This window comes from Trifolium pratense, linkage group LG4, assembly GCF_020283565.1.
Source record: "Trifolium pratense cultivar HEN17-A07 linkage group LG4, ARS_RC_1.1, whole genome shotgun sequence".
NCBI lineage: Eukaryota > Viridiplantae > Streptophyta > Magnoliopsida > Fabales > Fabaceae > Trifolium > Trifolium pratense.
The window spans coordinates 48,239,893-48,265,027 of NC_060062.1; the positions used below are offsets into that span (position 1 = coordinate 48,239,893).

The window sequence follows — 25,135 nt, forward strand, 5'->3', positions numbered from 1 at the left end:
TTATTGAGACCCATTAAAATTAACGGTATTTAATAAAAACTCATAAACCGTTAATTTTGATGAGTCTCAAAAACATATCAAATTATTTTCAAAAAATTTCAAAATTCTTATGAATAATTTATATGATATAAACTTTCAATCCAACGGTGAATTTTATAAAATTCGTATTCGTTATAATATAAATTATTACTTGTTCACCATACACAACATTAGGAGCTTGTGCATGATAAACTTGACCTCATACTCAAAGTGGAACCAATCAAATATGCCATATCGGGGAAATGGTATATTGATTGATTTTTTTTTTTTAACTTAATTTCTTGTTTTGTTGTATTAATTCTCAGTTTCTAAAAAAATAAGTCATAATAATCTTGAATTCGGCAGATAGATTTAAACTGATTAGTACAATTTTTGCGACGAAAAACCTGTAAAATAATAAATAAGGTCAATTTTCTCTTTCTAACAATTTTTTTTAATAAGCACGAGCCATAAATCAAACTTCTGACTACCTTTCTTAAAAGGTTCAACTCTTACCACTTGCACTTATTTTTAATTATTTTTTTATGTTTACAACGGAATCAAACTTAATATCTCATGTATACTACTCAAATCTCTCACTATTAGATCAAATCTAGTCATGTATAGTGTTTTGGGTACTCATAAAATAATTTTTATCCCACGTACAAATTCAATTATGTGGTTAATTTTTATTGAATGTTGGATAAACTTTTTACTACTCATCAAAGGAAACGTAGAAAATAACCATTTTAAAACTTAATGATATAAGAATATGAAATAATTTTAGCTTAAATTTCATTTGACAGCATATAAATGTCGGTGGAAGAATAAGAAGAAGTAAACAAGAGTAGACGAAGGTTGATGGTTGCTGACAAGTGAAGATCGAGGTGACCACTAGTGATTAAATGCAGTAGTTAGTGAAGACACATTCATGGTTGTTGACAAATCAAAGATTGCTTACTCTAATTTTTCTTTCCTCTGCACACCAAAGTAGAAAATATTTTGGCTAGTAACATGAAAGCCACGTTAAATGAATAATTTGATAAATAATGAAAGTAAAAGCAAATAACAATACATATTTTAATTAATGTTTGACATTGGCATACTGGACTATCTCAAAATCTCGAAATGAATTATTCTTTTTGGAGGGACTTTTTATGTCGAGTATCGGGTAGATAAGGTTAAACTTTTATCTTAAAAGTGGTTTTTAGATAAAATTTTTAACTCCCCTTATTCCTTTATGAGTGGGGCATCTACCTTTATGCTGAAATTGATAAAGTTTGTTGTGATGTCATGTTGGATTCCAATGGGTCAGAAAGATTGGACACCCTCTTATTGTCTTGTCCTACCTGTGATTGATCTTTGCATCTCTCCTTCTGAGAGCTATTCTTCTCGTGATGGAATGTAATTTATCACATTATTAGAGTTTAATTCATTCTTGTACAAAAAAAAATAGTTTAATTCATTCTTATAGACTTAATTCTTATTTTTGTTGATGAGATTATTTCTTCTTGATAGTATTTTTGTTTCTGAACTGCCAAAAATTATTGGAAGAAATAGTCTCACTAAAATATATACTTCAACTTTTTTTTTCTTCTTGATATATTATGCAGGAGTCGGGATTCAAACTTCAAACATTTCACTTATTCACCTTTAAAATGAACTTTCTAGCCAATAAACTAGTTGATAGAAAATAAAAAAATCTAAATGAAATAAAGTACAAATAGTATTTCATCCAAAGAACTCATGAAGTACAAAAAGTACTTCCCTAAAACAACTCAAAAAGCAAGAGCTTCAACACCCCTCCATTACCTAACAATACAAAGTAAAAGATTTTACTCGTCATTCATAAAAGATTCTTAGCTAAAAGTTATTAGGGTTGATCGTTAAGTCTTACATCACCTAGTTTCTTAAATAAAAAAGGAGATTAAATGTTAGCTATCGGAGAAGTTCCACATCGCTTAGAGTGGTGAAGCAATGAGAAAATCAAGGCTATATAATAGACCTAAGTTCAGTGTTTTTAGATGCACCGATCGGAAATAAATTTAAACTGTTTCTGGGGGTCGAGGGAAGGTTGAAGGTAGTCCATGTGTTGTAACAATTTTTACATAGTATTTATTATCTGGTTGTCGGTTTTGACAACGGTCGTGATTTTTTCTCTGATTTTGGAGTTTTCACGTTATATTCTTATAGTATGATTGTGTTCTTTTATTTTTTCTATGCATGTCATTTTCCCAACAAAAGTACTTCCACGAAATAAGCCGATAGATGTATCAATTTAAATTATTACTTTTTGTCAGTAAATGAGAGTGAGTACGTATCAATTTAAATTTTATTAGGTAAATAATTAGACCGTAATTAAATAATAAAATTTTAAAATTATATATTAAGTAATATATTTTTGACAATATATATTGAATAATATTTATACAACTAGTCCCACACCCGTGCGATGCACGGGTGTTATGCGGTATTTTATATTATAATGTTGAAAAATCATTCGTATAAATTGAAATAATAAATATTATGAAAATTATAATAATAACATCAACAACAACAACAAAATAATAATAATAATAATAATAATAATAATAATAATAATAATAATAAAAGTGATGTAAATATAAGATAGTTAAAGATGTGTTTATACATTTCGAAAAGATTGCGATGGATCTTATTGCATCTACCAAAATAAGTTGGTAATCCATAAATTGTCATGCATGTCACTATGAAAACGGTTTATGGTCATACTCATACACTGTGGTTAGATTAGTGGTTGCACAACTATCTAGGAATTATATATATATATATATATATATATATATATATATATATATATATATATATATATATATATATATATAGATGCTTATACATTTAAAAAACTTATTTATACATCACATTTGAAGTTACTTTGATATATTCTTCATTAACATTGATTAGCAATATCTTTAACTCATTCTTCAAAATAACTATGGAAATGACAACATATAATTGACCATGGAAAACAATCGATGTTGAAACATAAGTTTTTATTTGTATTATAAATCTCATTGAAGGATTCTGAGTTGGATAAACTACTTCATTATCTCTTACCAAAAAACTACTATATTATCGAATTTGACATTTATATTAATTTGAAACTTATTGGAGCAAAGATAAACCAACTTAACTCATACCCAAATATCGAATATGATAAAAATCATACAGGGCATAACAACCATTTGTAAATTTTATTTTATCTATTTTTTTTTACTAACATTAGAAAGTAGTCCTGACAATCGACCAACTCCTTATATTTACAAAGATTAGACAAAAGATTATTAGCAAAAACATTAACTTTTTTGAAAAAAAAAAAACAATAAAATACACAAAATAATAAAATGAACAAAAAAATTTAAAATGAATAATAACCCAAAACAATAATAATAATAATAATAATAATAATAATAATAATAATAATAATTATTATTATTATTATTACAATTAGTACCCCACATTAAATGGATGTAAGTGGATGATGAGACTAAATGAAAGGTTTTCATTGGTTTGTGGATTAGGGTTTAGATAGACAATTCCACAACTATCTATGATTTATATATATATATATAGATAGATATTTATCAAAATTCCTTGTTTTATAAGTATATTAACTATACTACTTATTTCCCTTAAAAGACTAAAATACTAGTTTGATTGTTTTTATGGAAATGGAAAATAGTTAGAACATTACGGCTAATGCTACGGTGGACCATTTTCACAAGTGGTCCATTGTGGACAAGTGATTTACCGAATATGAATTTTACAAAATTTACTGTTGGATTGAAAGTTTATATCGTATAGATCATCCATAAATTTTATAGAATTTTTTGAAAATCATTTGATATGTTATTGAGACCCATCAAGATTTACGTTATTTAATAAAACGTTAATCTTGATAGAATTTAATTTATATGCACTGTCGGTGTAAAATTATTTTACACATGCGTCTAATAATATACCGACACGTTATGTATGATATTTAAAAACACATGATGTGTCATATTCATTAAATGATGTGGCAACACATCATTGAATGTGTGTAAATTTTTTTTACACCGACAGTACACAACAATTAAACTCATCTTGATATATCTCAATAACATATCAAATGATTTTCAATTTTTCTAAATTTTTCTATGGATGATCTATATGATCTAAACTTTCAATCCAACGGTGGATTTTATAAAATTCGTATTCGTTATAATGTTATTCGTGACTCGTCCACTATGAACCACTTGATGAAGTGGTCCATATTAGAATTTACCAGAACATTTATAATTCATTCACTTTCATTGTTTTTTTTGTTTTTGACAGCATTCACTTTCATTGTTAAAACTTAAAACATGTAGTATATTGTTTCTGCATAAGATAAAAATAAAGACATCAACCAGACTGCAGAGATGTTGGGCCATGGCCGCCCCTAACTTTTTTAATGATTCAATACTTTTCTATACATATATTGATAATGAATAAAATTATCCTATTACACTCGATATTATTTAATTACACTCAATGTTATTTAAAAATGACAAACGGTAATTATAAGTCTCTTAGGGTGCGTTTGATCTGGTAAAAAAATAAGGGATTGGACAGGACAACTTCAATTGTACTGTGTTTGATTGTAAAACTGTTTCAGGGACCGGATAAATTTGGAGGCAAGGGACAGCACACAAATAGAATTTTTTGTCCCTCACTAAACCACAGCACAACTTTTTGTCGCAAATACAACTTGTCTAAAATACCAAAATATCATTTTGTTCACCAAATATCATATAAAACAAAAATTGTTCAATATCATAAAAATTTGTTCTGTGCTGTTCTGCCATGTGTTGTGATGTTCTGTCTTGTGCTGTTCTGTTCAGTACTTACTCTTTAACGGATCAAACGCACCCTTAAAGACAATATTCACATATTTAGTTCATTAATATGTATTTTTAAGATATTTTTTTGTAAATCGCTTACAAAAATTAGTTAAAAGTAGTATAAGCACAAAGAAATAATTCAGCTGGTAGGCATGAAAGACATAATTTGTCACGTACACCATCTGAAGTCTTAACGAATAATAGCTTGTGTCATGGTGTATGTTTTTACACGGAACGTCTGGAAATAATATCGGGAGCGGGAGATTCGATTAACCGAGATTCCGAAGCTGAAATTTCTTCTCGACCGTCAATAGGTTTAGCTAGGGCATTTACAACACGACCCAAATAACCCTCACTTACGGGTATCTGAGCAATTCTTCCTATTGCTTTTACCGAACTTCCCTCTTGTATGAAAAAACCATCACCCATTAATACAACACCAACATTTTTGGATTCCAAATTCAAAGCAATGCCTACAGTACCATCTTGAAATTCTACTAATTCACCTGTCATTACTTCATTAAGACCATAAATACGAGCAATGTCGTCGCCTACTTGAAGTATCGTACCTGTATTTACAATTTTTACTTTGGTATTATATTGCTCAATACGTTCACGGATAAGTTTACTAATTTCATCTGCACGAAGGGTTACCATTAAGATTGATTCTTTTTCGAAGAAAAAAAAATAATGCCTATACTCTATATTATAGTCGAACGACTAATCAGTTCTTTTTCTCTTTCATTGCCCCAAACATACCAATATTAGCACTGATCGTACGTAAATGTAACTCATTGTTTAAGTAACTATTCAGAGTTCCCAGAGCTCCTTGTAATGCTTGTTGTAAAACCCTCCGTTGAACTTGATTAAGTAGAAGTGACTTATTGTTAAGAGTTGCCTAGGTATATATGTGTACAATTTAGTTAAGAGTACCTTAATATAAAATATTAGAAAAATTATATTTTAAGTGAATTACTATTATCATATTAGGAGATTTAAATTTTTTTTGTACACAGTCTCCACTATTTTTATCAAAAGTGAGAGGGATTGTTGAAATATAATAAAAAAATCATCGTATTTTAAAGAGATTTTTCAACCGCCGATACGTTTTGGCTGTATCCACCGTGCAAAAGCAACCAAATAAAAATAGATACAGACTGATGTGTACCATGCCAGTACTCGGTACGGGTACTTCACCATTTTAAAATTGTATCCATAGTTCGAAGTATATGTTTCATCTTCATTTGGGAGATAAAGAAAAGTATTTGTTTACTTTTTTTAAAGGGTGCGTTGTTGCCTTCACTTCCAAGCTAACATCTTTTACACTCAACATATAAATACATAATTATGCATTATTTACTCATAAGAAAATTTTAGTTATAATAACATTTCTTGCATATGTTATGCATTTGAAATTATAATTTTCTTTACTAAATTGTGTTCTTTATAACTTGGTTCCACGATCTTAAATTCCTGATTTTGTTCATGAATCAGATTGCATACATTGGAATAGACGTTGACACTTAAACTATACCTTTTTAGTGTGATAACATTTGTAATTCTATTTTCTCAAAGAAAGACCAAAAGGCCAAAAGAATAAAGCAAACAATGAACACAAAAAGTTTGAAAACGGAGTTTCTCAAATGGTGAGTACGTCTTCGACTGTAGAAGCCGCTACCATTCGTTTCTATTAGATGAATGAATTAGAGTTTTAGTGTTACAAGCGGTATTTATAATAATAATTTGGTCCAAATAACAGCAATACTCCGCTAGCTTAGCTCTCAGGCCTAGGGGTATTCATGGATTCAGAGATGACTTGTTCAACTCGGTAACTCAAACCAATCAAAATCCATTTTATTTGAATCCGTTGAAATTAAAGTTCAATTCGAACCAACTCAATGAAATTTTCTCATCCCACCACTCACTTTCTCGCCTACTCCCCTAGCGCGCAAAAAAAATCGGAAAATATGTTCCGAACAGTTTTTCTAGTGTAAAATTTACACTATAAAAAATTCGGAAAACGTTTTCCGAATTGCTAGGGGGGTAGGAGAGAAAGTGAGTGGGTGGGATAGAAAATTTCCAACTCAATCATACTTGAAGTGGTTTGGTTAGGGTGCTTATATTTTAAAACAACAAGCCCAACCCATTTAGAAAAGATTGTTAAATTTTTCAGTTTTGTATATAGTCAAGATTTTTATATGTTAATCTTGAAATGATGTAATTAAGTTCAAGTGTCTTAATAAAAAAAATTAAGTTCAAGTGTTAAAATTTTAAATAGTGTAAAATTCATACTATGTGTTGTACAAAAATAAAAAATAAAAAAATCATACTGTGTGTTAGAATTTTCATAAAGTAGAATGATATTTAATCATATATTTTCCAAAGATTTTGAAGTAGCTCAAATCAAACCTGGAATTTTTCTATGCCAAGTATCAGACTTCACAAAAATTCTGGAAATATCCTAACAGATCTACCCATCTACCCAAAATAAAATGATTGGCAAGCTTGTTATCTTAATCACATTCGGCCTGCAATTGTTTTTTGTGGTTTCCAGATTTGGTCAATTTCTTACTTCTGTTAGGCTTAATCTTGTAATTATGCCAAAGTGTTGTTCCTTGTGATGTAAGTAACTAGGATTATTTGTAATAAGGCTATATAAGGATCACCATTTTGCTACCTTAGAGACTATGTTACTGGATTGGTAACAGAAGAAGAGGATCAGCTGAATAATTTAGCAGTGTTTAGTGCTAATGAGAATCCAATCACATACAATGAAGCTGCCAAACTTGAAGTGTGGAGAAAAGCAATAGATTAAGAGATTGAGTTCATTGAAAGAAATAGTACATGTGAGCTAACAATATTGCCTATAGGAGCTAAAAAGATTGGTGTGAAATGAATTTATAAAACTAAATACAATGCCAATGGTGACGTTGAAAAGTACAAGGCAAGATCGGTTGCTAAAGGCTAATCTGAGCAATATGAGATATACTACAATGAAGTCTTTGCTCCTGTGCCAAGGTGGGATACTATAAGAACTATCTTGTCCTTAGCAACTTGTCAAAATTGGCGTGTGTATCAACTTGATGTTAAGAGTGCCTTCTTTCATGATGAAATTAGTTGAAGATGTATATGTTAAGCAACCTATAGGTTATCAGAAGGAATAAAAGAACAAGGTGTACAAGTTGAGAAAGACATTATATGCTCTTTTACAAGCCCCAAGAGCTTGGTACAGTAAGATAGAATATTACTTCTGTCAAGAGAAGTTTGATAAGTGTCCGCATGAGTTAAGCATGATATAGTCAGTCTGTATGTATATGATCTTATCTACATAGGAAATGATAAGAAATGTTAGAAAATTTCAAAGACTTAGATGAAGGAAAATTTTGCTATGATTGACTTAAGAAAGATGAGATACTTTGTTTCACAAAGCCGACTAAAGATGAGAATGAAAAAGATGTATATGCAACCAAATACAAGCATATTGTAGGATATCTAATTAATGTACTTAATTGCTACAAGCTCTGCAAGGTGTGTTTGGCTTAGAAGAATTCTTCATCAGCTTGGACAGTCACATAAGAGGTGCAAAATAATTTTCTTATACGTATCTCATCCATTAAGCTCGGTAAGAATCCCATAATGTATGATAGTGCAAGCATATTGATGGAGTGATATAATTGTGTCATTGCAGGTCAGAAGAACAGTTATCTGATATAATGACCAAGCCCTTGAAGAAGCTTGATTCATTCTGCAAACTGAGGGAAAGGCTTAGAGTTTGTGACTAGTCAAAATTAGATTGTTGGTTTGTTTTGTTTTCTATTTGTGTAATATGCAACTCTATTTTTTATAGTAGTTCAGTTTAGGGGAGGATTTGTTAGGCTTAATCTTGTAATTAGGCTTAAGTGTTGTTACTTGTGATGTAAGTAACTAGTATTACCTGTAATAAGGCTATATAAGGGCCACCATTTTACACCTTACAATTTCACCAACAGATTTTCACCTTAAGGTAGCCTGTAGAATACCACAAACATCAAAGAGATTTTGTTACTCAAACTGGAACACTTGTCCAAACACCAGAAAACCAACAACTACCAACAACTGAATTTTGTTTCTTCCTTGGACTGTCACTAATCTCATGAAAAAGAAAGAAAAAAAAAAAAAATCAATTGTCTCTCATTCCTCCTCAGAGGCAGAATACTGAACCACTTGCTCTCACAAAATGTGAATTACAATTGTTATTTGTTTTTCATAGCATCCGCGTCAAACACTCTTCAAAAGTCATACTTTAATGTGACAACAAATTTTCCTTACACATTGTTGCAAAGCCAATTTTTCCCGAAAGAACCAAATACAGAAATATACTGTCATGTGATCTGCGACAAAGTTCAATCCATAAATCCATGATGATACGCCTTCTTCCATCTTGTCCAAGGATCAAGTGGATGATCAACATCCAAACTTAGAATGATCAACATCAATTCCTGCTTGCAGGTGATAATTAATTATAATTAGCAGTTTGTTATATAGTTATGATAGTTATTATTGTTTTTGTGTCGAACTTTAGTTTCAGCTTACACAAAATTGTATACTTTCATTTTCCAAGATAATCTTCAAAGCTGGCTTTTCTTCATAGCGTGAAAGGTAGATAATCTTCAAAAAAACATCCATACTTGATTGCATATTTGCAGGTAGGGATTTTGTGAGGTTGCAGTGGATTTTTTTTATTGAGAATATTTGTCTTTGCAACTTGTGTATCTGGAACTGTCTATATATGGCCGAATTATGAAGTCGGTGTTTTGGGTTGAAACTAGCTGTCAGTATGGATTTATTTGAAAAGGACTATATCTTTGACAAGGACTGCCCCAACTACCCAAGTGGTTGTGAATTGTGAACATGGTTCATAAACTTTCCTATTGGCATAGATGGATTCCTTCAGCCATTCTTTACAGAAAATATTAGTGATCCTCCAACACAATTTGAGGTAAATAGATGTATCAATGTCTTGGAAAATTTAATTAAGGAAACTTTGTTAGGACTGTTTTAGAGTTCACCCAAAGATACTCTGAGCACAGGTGATTGCAAACTAGTATTCAATGAGTTGCTGTTTAAAAAGGTTTACTATGTTGTATATCAAAAAGATCATTGTGTAACTATTATACATAAAGCCGCCGCGTCTAAATCTATCTCACTCGCGCATGTTTGGAATCACGGTGGCATCAAGATTCTGACAAATCCACTACGATACCAAACATCCACATAATCATATTGTAAGATTTTCTTTTACTACGTTGTTTTGTTACAGTCTCGTAATCTAATACATTGAATACGGCTATTACCAAAGACCTATACAGGTCAAAGATTTCTATGAAAATGGTTCAATGGATGAACAATATTTGAATTCAACTCAGAAGAGGATGCTAGTGGTGAAGCATCTCTAAGTTGATTATACCTTGCAATATCAAAATTGTGAAGTTTCATCAAACGCTTCTGCTTAGTGCTGAAACGGCTTTGATAGAAACCTTCAAAGCAAGGTTCTTTTGATGTTCTGAGGAAGAATGTGTAGCCGGCCATGAAGTACATAGAGGTCACATAAAAGCATATAGGCTCCATTACATCCCAGTTAAGTTCCCAGAATGTAAGCCTCATGAATGCTAATGTTTGCACCATAAGAAAACCGAGTCCTCCCCAGAGTTCCCGGCGAACCATTTTGTCAGCTCTGTTGTCAATGGCTACTTTCTCTTTCTCCATTTCCTCGAGTTCTTTTCTTTCTGCCTCGTTTGGCTTTGGTCCTGGTACAGGGAGTAGAGCCTGGATTGTTTTTGCTACCTGCATCACAAATTTGAGAGAGTTTGGGTAAAACTAAGCCCAATCTACATTTGTTTTTACCTCAGGAATGATTCAAGTTTGCTGTAAATTTAAGCACAAGTTATTGATAATTTTATTTGTACCCTAAAGAAGCATAGGAGAAAAGAAAACTAAATCATTGTACCCTTTACACAACTTGGTTAGGATCAGACAAAGTCACATGAATAAAACAAAATAGCAAACGTGTATCTGATTAAAATAAAGAAGGAAATAAACTAAAAAAAAATATCCTTCATGAAAACAAAACATTGATGGGAGAAATTTAGCAGATTGATTCTCTGCCGTTCCACCAAAATGTAAGGAAAAGAAAACAAGTAGACTATGCAAATGGAGAACAGGTAGCAAGATAGACAAAACATTTAATAAAGTTACATGATTCAAGGAAGTGGACTCAACAATATTCAGCTTAGTGTCCCAAATAGACCCAAAATCTAAGATTTGAAGCAATATATTACTTGTCACATTATATTTAATATTTAATAATATAGTAACTTGGTTAAAGTGCAATGTAATGTAACACTATTTTCTGCCATGCGACAATCAATGATCACAATAATTAAATAACATAAATAAATAAAAAATTATAAACAAGTATCAGCAATTCAATCAATAAATAGATTGTCAAAACTCAAAAATAAAAATCAATATAAGGTGCTACTCAATACCTATCTTAAAAATAAATAAAAAATACCTATCTCAAAAACATCTAAAGTTTATTATAAACAACATGTAATAATATATTTTTCACAAATCATATAATATTTAAAAGTAATATTTTATTTTTGTTTCCCATAAATTCCCTCTACTTGAGATAATCCTATTTGAGGTGTGCTAGACACTAAATATAAATACCTCTGGACGAAATTTATTTTTTATTTTTAATGTTATTTTATAACTTATCCTATTTTCTTGTTGGCACAAAGTTGATCTACATGAATATATTAATGAAAATATGGACATCCACATCCACTTGTACCAAGACATTTTTCTTTCACAAGCCATTGCACATCCAGAAACAACATACAATAAAAAGGATAAAAAATTAAACTATTCAAAGGTCAGACACACGGTTTAAACTTAATAGCACAATAATGTACTATTTTATTCCTAATTGAACATTATATATTCTGTCTAACATCTAATACAAATTAATTTTTATATTTTGTCAAAAAAAAAATTATATAATATTAATAAGATGAACAATGAATAGTCTAAAACTAAACAAATCATTTTAGCAATATTTCAAAATTAAGGTATAGAATTATCCATTATCAAACATTAATATTTTCACAACAAATTAATTTTACATTTCATTTATATATAGATCAATAGTAAAAGGCATTTCTTGTAAAAAAAAATAAAACAGACAAAGGCATTTCTCAGGTCAAAATTTCAAGTGGTATAAAAGGAAATTACTCTATTAATTTAGTCAAATATAATTAATTTGGTCAAATATAATTTTGAGTATAAAATTTGGTCAAATATAATTTTTTTAATTAAGTAAAATATTACTACCAATTAATTTGTTTGAGCATTTATCAACATGCTTTTTATCAGAAAAAACATTTTCACATAAGAGAACCCAATTAATAAGCAGCAAATTTTCATCCATGAAAATTCCAATTGATATGCAGGACTGCATTTTTTAATTGCCTTATTTGATCTTACTTACTGACTTAAATTTTGTGAGACCCTTTAACAAAATTTATGAAAATAGCTTATGACAATTTTTTCATAATTTTTTTAATTTATTTTCATAAGGTCTCCAATATAATTATAAAAATAGGTCATAGTAAATATAAAATCAATTTTTTTTTGGTAGAAAAATCAATTTATATTTATTGTATCTTTAGCTATAAAAATAGTTTATTCGAACTTATACACAAAGGTGTATATCATGATAAACGCTTGTGCTATAAGCTGCAAATAAGATGTTTATCCAAAGATGCCTTTTAGCCTATTTCCCAATTATTATTGTTATTTCATGAATATGAATTAAAAAAAATTAAATTAAAAAATTATAATAATTAAAAAAAAATGTTCCTCCATTTGTGGAAGGAGGGTGTGAAAGAAGAAGGGATTTTCGGCAGCCCTTAATTTACCATCTCAACTCAAAGGTAGAATCAAACCTTTACACGATTTAGATCTGAGCAAACAACAAACTCTCTATTTCCTGTTCAAAAAGTCAAGACAAAATAACCACAAAATTTTATCAGTTTTCAGCGATCTCAAATCAACTGCCTAAAATTAATCTTAATAATTCAAGTTTCAGAAACCTATCTTTGGATCTTAATATTATTCATTCTCCATCAATGAACCATTATTCTGTATCATCTCACAAATTAATTCACAACACAACACAACGCAATAAAACAAATAAAATATATAATTAAATGAAATTAGATTAAAGCTAATTAATTAGAGAGGATTAGAAAGAAATTAACCTGTTCAGGTTTGAGAAAAACGACGTCGCCTAAGATAATCACAGTCGCTGAATCATCGAGTATCTTCGCAATCTTCTTCGCTTGTTCTTGATCGGAACAATTTTCACCGCACATTTGAATAAACTCCGAATAATTAACACAACTCTGCGGAATCTTCCTAATCTTCGATTTCACACATTCAAGCTGAGCCGCTCTCAACAATTTCCTAACATCTTCAACTTCAACCGTCGATTCCTCCGTTTCCGGAGGACTCAAACCGTCCAATCGGATCCGGCTTTTCGTAATGTCCATCTCCCGAAGTTTCTGGAGAAGTCCATCGGCGGAAGAAGGATTCCTCTGTCCGATCTCCGGTTGGAATCCGGCTCTTTTGTGGAGAAATCTACGGAAAACGCCATCGGTGGTTGAATCTCCCGGCTCCGGAGAAATGTCGCGGTGAGCGGCGGTGGAAGGAGTTCGTGATTGAAGAGAAGAAGATGAAATGCGACAGTTAGATAAAGATTGTGATGAGATTTTGGTTATGCTTAAGAGGCGTTGAGTTAGGGTTTTCTTAAACGCCATTGAAAAAATGAATGAAAGAAAATCAAAGAATGAAAATTGAAGATTGAAAATAAAAGTGAAAAATTAGAAAGAGAAAATGAATGATGAAAGTGATGAATGGATTGAATTGAAGTGAGAGAGAGAGGAACGGTATTTATAGTGTGTCCCATAAAAACGGAGAACACTCTTTGTTAACGTTTTTTGCAGCACAACGCTAAGTTTGTTTTTTTTTTTTTTGTTAATTTCAATTATTGTAAATAAATAATTAAATAAATAATTGAAATGATAACGATTATGAAAAAGACGCGAGAATTTGTAGTACGCGATATAGTCGGTGAGATATTGAATTTTGATTGAGAAGGTGGGTTTATTCGAATTTGTGAGGTTCCTTTGTGTCTTGTGGTTAGGAGAAAACGAATATTAGGGTATTATTATAAGAAACGATAAATTGAAATTTAATATTAGGGTTCACGAGGTCACTAGATCACCGTACACGTGTGCTTAGATGACTAGTAAGACTAAGTCGATGACAGATTTTAACCGTGGAACATATGAATAAAGTTTAATATACTACTGCTATTTTTTGTGTGTTTTTATTTAGTTTTTCACAAAATTGTGTGTATTTTTATTTTTACTCCATCTGTCTCGTGAAAAAAATATGAATTTGAATTATCTTTTCAATGTTCATTCATTGATAGATAGATTAATGTTGTTGTTTGCACTTTGCAGCTTAAAAAAATGAATGAATTTACCTTATAATATAGGTCAGATTCATTCATTATCTAATGAATCTAATAATGAATAAATTTAGCTTATAATATGTAGGACAGATTCAGTCATTAGTCAATTTTTATATTCATTGAATAATGAATGAATTTAGCTTATAATATAGGTGAGATTCATTCATTATTCAATGAATCTAATAATGAATGAATTTAGCTATTTAGCTTATAATATAGGTCAGATTCATTCATTAGTTAATTTTTAAATTTATTGAATAATGAAAGAATTTAGCTTATAATATAGGTCAGATTCATTCATTATTCAATGAATCTAATAATGTCTCATGATAGTTATTTTCTCTTCTTTCTTTTTTTAAATGCATATGGATGAAATATCAAAGTTATCATAAACTCACACATAAGTGAGAGAGTCGGAGTTCGAACTCTGACCATGACGTCTGGCCTAAGAATTTCAACATTTGTATACTAATTAATTGAATTAGGACTCGTAGACTATCTCATGATAGTTTTTTTTCCAAGTAGTCTAGTGATTAGAAATTCCACCCTTAGGATGAATAAGTGGGATGATCGGGGTTCGAACCTCAGTTCCTTGCATATATAATGCAATGTCATTGCCAACTGAACTAAATTCATGGGACCAAGATAATTATTAAATGAGTTGTTGAGTGAGATGAAACTTAATAAATAAATGTATATTAGTGGATAAAAATAATAAATATTGTATTAATATTATAAATTGATAAAAAAATTATTTTATTTTATTTTTGCAATTAAAAAAAATATTTTATGAATTGCGAGAATAATAATTACAGGAAGAATTATCGGATACTAAATTGAATAAAAAGACAAATTTTAGATTTGAAATTTTAACTGCATGCAGGAAAGTTCACAAGTCTAAATTGGGATGTGAGAGCTTGTTAGTTCTTTCTGGGGTGGTTCTTATCTTAAGTTGTGAGCTGTGACCTAGCTAGTTGTAACCTGGACTAGTAGAATATTATTTTTATTTTTGGTAAAGAAAAGGAAAGGTATTATTAAAGGAGCAAGTGAATTGTGTTGTTAATTAAAGTACTAAATTAGGCATTTTTTATTTTTTTTTTATAAGCACTAAATTAGGCATATGATTTGCATGGGAAATGAGCGGGTGCAAGAGGTTAAGTTGAGCCAAATTGATGGGAAATTAGGCATATTATCATCTAACATTTTTAGGTGTTTAGTTAGAGATAGACTATTTAGTGTTTTGGGTTCGTGAATTTTATTTTTTTTTTTAAATCAGGTTCGTGAATTTTAAACATACATTGTTGCAAAAATTAGGTATCCAGGTCTTAAGATTTTTAAAAGAAGAAATGAAAGTGTGAAAGGAAAATGAGGAATCTGACATATCTATGTGAGTTATATGATTGATATTAAAATTTCTCGTGTTTTTTTTTTAAAGGTCCTCGTTAAAATGGAGTGAGCATGGTGGATTTAGAAAAAAATTTCGGTGGGGCTAAAAAATATTACAACTAAGACTTTTTTTTTAGAAGTTGCTTAATGTATTTTGATAATTAAACTAATTAAATATATCTGATACTTTTATTTTAATAAAATCCAGAAAAATCTACAAATTTGTAATTGTTCAAGAGAACAAGAAGACAAAAATAATATAGATTAAAGTTAAAAAATAGTTTATGTTGCTCTATTGGAAAGCGACATAAAAAAATAATTTATATTGCTATGACAAGAGATGTTATGTATGACTAAAAAACATTAAAGTTAACGGCGAAAGAAAAGGTGTGTAAAGATGGGAGGATCTTTGTAATCATTTGATGTCAAAACTGACATTCGAACCAGCAGATTAAATTGATGGTGAAAAAAAAAATAAAAATGGGAGGACCTACACACACAAAAAAACTAAAGAAGTGAAATTGAGATAATGGATTTTTCTTTTTACTCAATGTAATAAAAAGTTAAAATGTGAACTTGTGATGTATGTACAAATGTAAGTAATAGACTTTAATTTTGTATGCTTATTCACAAGGTGAAACAATGGCCACTAGACTTTTTATTTTTTAATAGCAAATTGTTAGTATGTTAATTATTCCGTTAGTTTTGTGTGTCAAAAAAAAAAAATTGTTTCGTTAGTTTTTTTATACTTTGTCAAGACTTGAACACTGCACTTTAACTTTTAGCTCAACTTGTTCAATCGGTTAATTAAACTACCTATCTCACCCTACTCTTGTCATTAAACTACTTAACCATAAAAAAGAAAAAACTTAATTATTTTTTAGGAGGCTTAAATAAATATACAATATAAAATTTCTTACAATAATTTGATGAACTTTTTATAAAATGAATGACAAACTTAATATTTTATGAAAGTGGGAGACTAAAATGGCACACCTTAATGTTAACTTTAACTTAATCTTGAACGCCAAAATAATGATTCATTAAAAATATGGAGAAAAAGAAAAAGAAAAACTAGCGATGGGAAGCAACACCAAGAATGAAGGATCAGATGGTTGCGTTCACGCAATGAGTTGGCCCAGGCCCTTGGTCATATTTTTTGGTATAATTGTTTATTTAATATATAGGATGAAAAAAAAAAAGACTCGTATATGATAAATGATAATGTATATTGTATTATGTTTGATTTTAAAATTGTGTCTGTGATTGGATAAATTAGAAGTCAAAGAAAAATGTTTGTTTACCACTAACTCATAAAACAACTTTTTCGTCCTCCGTATAAAAGTAAATCAAATGCATAAATTTTTGTTGATTCATTTTTGCTTATATTTTAGGATGTGAGGTATAATATTAGAGAAGTTAAATTGTATCTATGACGTGTTAACACGTATGAAATTTACCATTAAGTTAAAATTTGAATCATATAGATAATTCATTTAAAATTTTAAAGAAATTTAAAATCGTTTGATATGTTATTGAGACCCACCATATTAAGAGTTTATTCATTTTTATTGAACACCGTTAATCTTAATGGATCTCAATAATATATTAAATTATTTTATATTTCCTTAAAATTTTACATAATTATCTATGAATTTAGATTTTATTGAATGAATGTTAATGGTCTATGAATTTTCAAATTGAATTTACCTTTTTTCTAAAAATATTCTCCAAATCAATTAATGTTTTGGTAACCAACATTGGTGTTTATAATTTCTTGAGTTTCTCTTCATTTTGAATAAAGGTATGAGTTGAGAGTGGCTATCTTGCTTGAATTTTAATTTCATTTAATATGTTATTAAAACCCGTCAAAATTAACGATTAATATATTTTTAGCCTCCATAGAAAAAAATTCAAACTCCATTGCGGTCCACCTGAGCATTTTATTCTGCCTTCGCCATTGTCTATGCCTCTGCTAAGCGTTTATCAATTTGATCTTTCTATTGACATCCATTTTCTAATCCCATTAAATGCGCTGATGTGAAATGTTAAGTATCATGTGAACAATAACATCATACAATTTAAGTTACACATATCCAGCAGTCAATTTTAAAATTGTAACTATTTAATAAAAAAAATTGTTAATTTCTACCAAAAATAAATAAATTGTTAATGACGGAGATTAATTTGACGCTGAGTTCAAATTATAAGAGACTATTTTGATAAAAAGTGAATAAAGAGTTAAACTTATATAACAAGGAAAATAAATGTTCACTGAGGAACCAAATTGAAAAACATTTGATAAAAGTAAAAACTAATTTAAAATATTAGGAGGCTCGAAGATCTATTTAAGAACAAAATATAGAGATATAGATCAATTTAATAATTTAATAGTTATTATATCTATACTTTTTGTGAAGTAGATGGTGTGAGGATACGATGTATGTAGAGCTGTCAAAACGGGCGGCCCGGCCAATTTCGGGCCTGCCCGGTTGGGCTTCGGGCTTCGTCGGGCCGGGCTAAAAAGCCCGGATAAAAAACGGGCTACCAAAATTAGTGCCCGAGCCCGGCCCGGTACGGGTAGTCGGGCTTTTGGCCGGCCCGGTTTATCTTTTTTTATTTTTTTTTTACTTTTAGTGCTCAAACTCAACTATATAAATAACATTGACAATTCTCGCGAGTCCTATTTTTTACTCATCCGCTATAAATATTATATAATTCGCGCGCGCCGTATTTTTACTCATCCCCTATCTACGAGTTTCTCGCGCGCCCTATTTTTACTCATCCACTACCTACGAGTTTCTCGCGCCCTATTTTTACGCATCCGCTACTTACGAGTTTCTCGCGCATCATATTTTTACTCATCCGCTACCTAGGACTTTCTCGCGCGCCCTATTTTTACTCATCCGCTACTACGAGTTTCTCCCGCGCCCTATTTTTATTCATCCACTATGTACGAGTTTCTCGCGCGCCCTATTTTTACTCATCCACTAGCTACGAGTTTCTCGCGCCCTATTTTTACGCATCCGCTACTTACGAGTTTCTCGCGCGTCATATTTTTACTCATCCGCTACCTACGACTTTCTCGCGCGCTCTATTTTTACTCATCCGCTACGTACGAGTTTCTCGCGCGCCCTATTTTTATTCATCCCTTACCTACGAGTTTCTTGGGTGCCCTATTTTTACTCCTGCTACTTAAGTAGCGAACGGTATTTTATAATTTATATTACAAACTAATTTCAAATCATCCGAAACAAATTATTTATATTTATATTTTATTTTATTTTTAATTTTAATTTTTTCGGGCTTGCGGGCCGCCCACAGCCCATTGGGGCTAGCCCATATTTTAATCGGGCTTTGTCGGGCCGGGCTAAAAAGCCCGGAAATAATTCGGGCTAGGATTTTCAAGGCCCGAGCCCGGGAAAAAATCGGGCTTGGCGGGGCGGCCCATTTGGGCTAGCCCATTTTGACAGCTCTAGATGTATGTATGTCTTTACCTCAACAAATATGAAATGATATTTTTTCACCAACACTTGAACTCAGGACTTTTAATTCTTTAATTTCTTTATCTTTTAATTCAAATTAATTGAGTTATTCAACTTACTTTGAAATGTAAATACTTATTTAAAATAGTATTTTTTGTATTACACATGAACAGGATCGTCGGTTATGACTATTTGGAGTTCTTGTTCAAATATTAAAATTGACCTTTAATAAAAAAACACAAAAAAATTTAAAAGAGCCTTCATTATTTTAAATAACATTCTAAATAGACATATTACAAGGTATCAAAAAAAAAAGAAAAAAGAAAAGAGAGATATATTATAATCAATAACATCAAAATACATAAACTCAAACCCTAATTCTTTCTCTCGCTCTCTGCCGCCGCCGACACTTTTTCAATTCTTGGTTTATCTTGGTTTATCGATTAGAGAGAGGTGATTTAGGATCAATTTTGATCTGGAATCACCCTCTTTATTGTTTTTTATTTTTATTTTATTTAAATAAGTGATATTCACATAAATTTTTCAAGTTTTTCTCTTGTTATTGTTTCATCTAGTGTTGTCTTAATCCCGTCTTAGTGCGGAGTATTTGTTTTGTTTTCACGTCTTAGTATGGTGTTTGTCCTGTCTTAGTACAATGTTTGTTCTTTTGTTCAGATTTGCAGGTTTTCGATCCAAATTCAGTGTAGATTCAATGACTTTAGCATCATCAACGTTGTAGATCCGGATACATGATTATTCCGGACATTTGAAGTTTGTCAAATCAATTGTAGGCATTGTCAATGACATTAGGCCGTTTTATGCTATTAACTCGGATGTTGTGAGTCTGTTTGCAGATTCATCCTTATTAGTTTTTAGCGAAATTGAATATGTGATAATTTTGATTGATGTATTCCCTATAAATTTGAATGAATGAATGTTTGTTATTTTGAGTCAAAAAATAACATCAAAATACAACTTCAAACTAGCTAATATCATTATCAACATTCTAGTTACTTAAAAAGAGTGATCCTTCTAATAGTTGTAGTTAACTCATCAAATCTTTTATTTTATTTTACACTTCTCACATTCATATTCAAACTTCCAATTCTTAGGGGACATAAAAGAAGAATGAAAAAGAAATAATAACCAAAAATTTATCACCGTTCTTTATCAATTGCATAGCATTAAAGTTAAACTAGATATTGTAATGGAGCTATCATTGCTAACGCGTGAGCTACTTCATTACCTTACCTCATATGACAAACTCTACACATGAGTTTTCAAAATAAGTATTGTGCACATAGTGACACTCTTTAATAACATCTTCTAGTTCATATATGTCAATTTGTCTACTATGAAACTTAGTAACAACAAATTTACATCAAGTTCAAAATCTACATTCTTTAGTTGTAATTTCTGGCTCAATATAGTGCTTGTAGTAATCCATGAGCATCTCCAATATCCACATCAAGTATTCGAGAGAATCATTCCTACATAGCTAGAACAAACACGCCTTGGTCATCACAAATGCAAGTACATATTCCCAATATATTTTGAATACTATGTACTTTCATGCAACAACCACTGATAGGAAGAAAACCAACCAAATTGAACAGCTCACTATTGTTAATGGTGATGAAAGGCGTCCCAGTAAGGTACGACTGCTTGTCTGATATAGTTACAAAATGTTTTTCAAAGGCAAAATCGGTCTTGAGACTTGGTGTTTAAGGTTATACTCCCTTCAATTATGATGAAGACACCGATAATTTAATTACACCTTTCTCTTTTGAAGAATTTAAACAAGCAATCTTTTATATGCAAGTTGAGAAATATCCTGGCCTTAATGGGACATGTGCGAGGTTGACCTTTATAATGTCGGTTGTTCTTGGCTAGATTCTTGTGTTTTTCCCCCTTCGCTGAACTCGACCAACATTGCTTCAATTTCCAAAGTTGATAATCAAACTTCTATGAAAAACTGAAGACTTGTAGTTTTGTGTAATGTTTGTATAAGGTGATGGTGAAAGTATTTGCTAATCTATATATATAAATCCTAGATAGTTCTCCTACCACTAATCCTAACCCTAACTATATCAATCAATCATAGCCGTTAGATCATTTCTTTTTGTGGATAAATCAATAGTTAGATAATAAGTGAAACAATCACCTCTTTTAATATTTTTAGTGCCAAGCCTTTTGATTGACATTCCCACTATAATAAAAACGGTTTTGTGAATAAATTATTTTATAATATACATGTCTTATATCCCTCCTCATACATATATGGGCATGTGAAATTTCTATTTGTAAGGGTTATTAGTGTTGTAGAAAAATGATATATTTCTGAAATTTTATGGTTTTATTGTATCTTTCTTTTTCTTTGTATTTAACGAGTGAGACTATATTGTTGATTTTGCAAGTATATATAGATTTTGATGCTCTTTATTCTATTTTAACACTTTATCATAGTCATTGTATAACCCTTCTACCCAACCCACTTTCTCATCCTTATTTCTTCATTTCTTTCCCTTTTAATATTCAATATTCATTTTTTTTCTTAGCATTCTTATTGTCTAATTTGTGATATTTATGTAGTGGGACTTTGCATGATATTTACGAAACACTACAAATAAATTGTTTGAAATGCAATTACAAATATAATTTATATTGTTAATATTTTTAATTAAGTTTTATTGCTAATATTATTTTGATAACATCTATTGTTTCAATTATTAATTTACTATTTATACAAATAATTTTTTGACGCTTCATTATAAAACAACGCATAATGTCCGTGCATCGCACACTATTACATTTACCAAGATCGATGCTCCACACATTCCATTGAACCATTTTGACTTTATGCCATTCCAAGATATTTTGAATTCAACTAAAGAAGAAAAAATAGTTGGTAATGATTATTAGCTTTCGTTTTAATTTAAATCTCATATATTGATTGATATTTTAATCTAAATAATATGTCTCTATTTTAATTGTTTTAGATATTATTGCGCATTTGATTGAAAGAAGTGAATTCAACACTATTATAATATAAAATACCGCATAAAACCCGTGCATCGCACGGGCGTGGGACTAACAAATGTATATACAGCTAAGACAAAGTAAAAGATAGTGAAACATGATGTTTTGTGTTGTTGTCTACTTGATTAAAATTGGAGTGTGTTGTTGTTTTTTATAATTAGGGTTTAGACTAAGTTTTTTTTTTTTTTTGTGGTTAAAAAAGTTGAATTTGGACATGGACCAAGTTATTTATATCTGATAAATTTTGTAATTAATTATATAAAAAAAAGCAGGCGGGCCACGGGCTAACCAGCGAACCCGCGGATTTAACCCGCATAACCCGCGGTTTTAACGGTCCAACCCACACGGGCAAAAATGTAAACGGGCCAAAAAAATTTGGTCTTAAGTCCGTGCGGGCTGCGGGTTAAACGGGTCGGCCCGCGGACCTTGGTCCGTATACCCAGCTCTAATAACAACATAAAATTTATTTTATCTATTTTTTTTTACTAACATTAGAAAGTAGTCCTGACAATCGACCAACTCCTTATATTTATAAAGATTGGACAAAAGATTATTAGCAAAAACATTAACTTTTTTGAAAAAAAGACAATAAAATACACAAAATAATAAAATGAACAAAAAAATTTAAAATGAGTAATAACCCAAAATAATAATAATAATAATAATAATAATAATAATAATAATAATAATTACAATTAGTACCCCACATTAAATGGATGTAAGTGGACGATGTGACTAAATGAAAGGTTTTCATTGGTTTGTGGATTAGGGTTTAAATAAGCAATTCCACGAATTAATTATTTTATAATATACATGTCTTATATCCCTCCTCATACATATATGGACATGTGAAATTTCTATTTGGAAGGGTTATTAGTGTTGTAGAAGAATGATATATTTCTGAAATTTTATGATTTTATTGTATCTTTCTTTTTCTTTGTATTTAACGAGTGAGACTATATTGTTGATTTTGCAAGTATATATAGATTTTGATGCTCTTTATTCTATTTTAACACTTTATCATAGTCATTGTATAACCCTTCTACCCAACCCTCTTTCTCATCCTTATTTCTTCATTTCTTTCCCTTTTAATATTCAATATTTATTTTTTTTCTTAGCATTCTTATTGTCTAATTTGTGATATTTATGTAGTGGGACTTTGCATGATATTTACGAAACACTACAAATAAATTGTTTGAAATGCAATTACAAATATAATTCATATTGTTAATATTTTTAATTAAGTTTTATTGCTAATATTATTTTGATAACATCTATTGTTTCAATTATTAATTTACTATTTATACAAATAATTTTTTGACGCTTCATTATAAAACAACGCATAATGTCCGTGCATCGCACACTATTACATTTACCAAGATCGATGCTCCACACATTCCATTGAACCATTTTGACTTTATGCCATTCCAAGATATTTTGAATTCAACTAAAGAAGAAAAAATAGTTGGTAATGATTATTAGCTTTCGTTTTAATTTAAATCTCATATATTGATTGATATTTTAATCTAAATAATATGTCTCTATTTTAATTGTTTTAGATATTATTGCGCATTTGATTGAAAGAAGTGAATTCAACACTATTATAATATAAAATACCGCATAAAACCCGTGCATCGCACGGGCGTGGGACTAACAAATGTATATACAGCTAAGACAAAGTAAAAGATAGTGAAACATGATGTTTTGTGTTGTTGTCTACTTGATTAAAATTGGAGTGTGTTGTTGTTTTTTATAATTAGGGTTTAGACTAAGTTTTTTTTTTTTTTTGTGGTTAAAAAAGTTGAATTTGGACATGGACCAAGTTATTTATATCTGATAAATTTTGTAATTAATTATATAAAAAAAAGCAGGCGGGCCACGGGCTAACCAGCGAACCCGCGGATTTAACCCGCATAACCCGCGGTTTTAACGGTCCAACCCACACGGGCAAAAATGTAAACGGGCCAAAAAAATTTGGTCTTAAGTCCGTGCGGGCTGCGGGTTAAACGGGTCGGCCCGCGGACCTTGGTCCGTATACCCAGCTCTAATAACAACATAAAATTTATTTTATCTATTTTTTTTTACTAACATTAGAAAGTAGTCCTGACAATCGACCAACTCCTTATATTTATAAAGATTGGACAAAAGATTATTAGCAAAAACATTAACTTTTTTGAAAAAAAGACAATAAAATACACAAAATAATAAAATGAACAAAAAAAATTAAAATGAATAATAACCCAAAATAATAATAATAATAATAATAATAATAATTACAATTAGTACCCCACATTAAATGGATGTAAGTGGACGATGTGGCTAAATGAAAGGTTTTCATTGGTTTGTGGATTAGGGTTTAAATAAGCAATTCCACAACTATCTAGGATTTATATATATAGATAGATAGAAAAGTGTGCTTGATAAGTGTATATTTGACAATATTTAGGTAGTTCTCTAATAAGTATAACAAAAACTTCAAAAAAAAAAAATTATTGCCCTCACGCAGGATTGAACTACGGACCTTCAGTTTACAAGACTGACGCTCTACCACTGAGCTATAAGGGCACCTTGAGTATATAAATATATTTATAAATTAAATGTTTCAATGAATAATTGAGCACTCCTATAAAACTATCATTTTAAAATTTATTGTCAATTAATATTTGAGTATTTTTTATTCACAATTAATGGTAGTAATTAGTTGCATTTTGTACTTAATT

General features: G+C 30.1%; 2 protein-coding genes and 1 non-coding gene across 3 annotated transcripts; all 3 read right to left on the reverse strand.

The window, feature by feature from the left end:
- Positions 1–5,147: 5,147 nt before the first annotated feature.
- Positions 5,148–5,579, reverse strand: LOC123922794 (ATP synthase subunit alpha, chloroplastic-like). Its single transcript, XM_045975484.1, has one exon. It carries the CDS (start codon positions 5,577–5,579, stop codon positions 5,148–5,150), a length of 432 nt encoding a protein of 143 aa, XP_045831440.1.
- Positions 5,580–10,017: 4,438 nt separating this feature from the next.
- LOC123921258 (calcium uniporter protein 2, mitochondrial-like) lies at positions 10,018–13,970 on the reverse strand. The gene is made up of 2 exons (XM_045973729.1): positions 13,229–13,970; positions 10,018–10,745 (listed from the first exon to the last, which is right to left on the reverse strand). Exons 1-2 carry the CDS (start codon positions 13,784–13,786, stop codon positions 10,272–10,274), a joined length of 1,032 nt encoding a protein of 343 aa, XP_045829685.1. The 5' UTR covers positions 13,787–13,970; the 3' UTR covers positions 10,018–10,271.
- Positions 13,971–24,908: 10,938 nt separating this feature from the next.
- TRNAT-UGU lies at positions 24,909–24,980 on the reverse strand. Its single transcript has one exon. It is a non-coding gene; the product is annotated as a tRNA-Thr (tRNA).
- Positions 24,981–25,135: the final 155 nt, after the last annotated feature.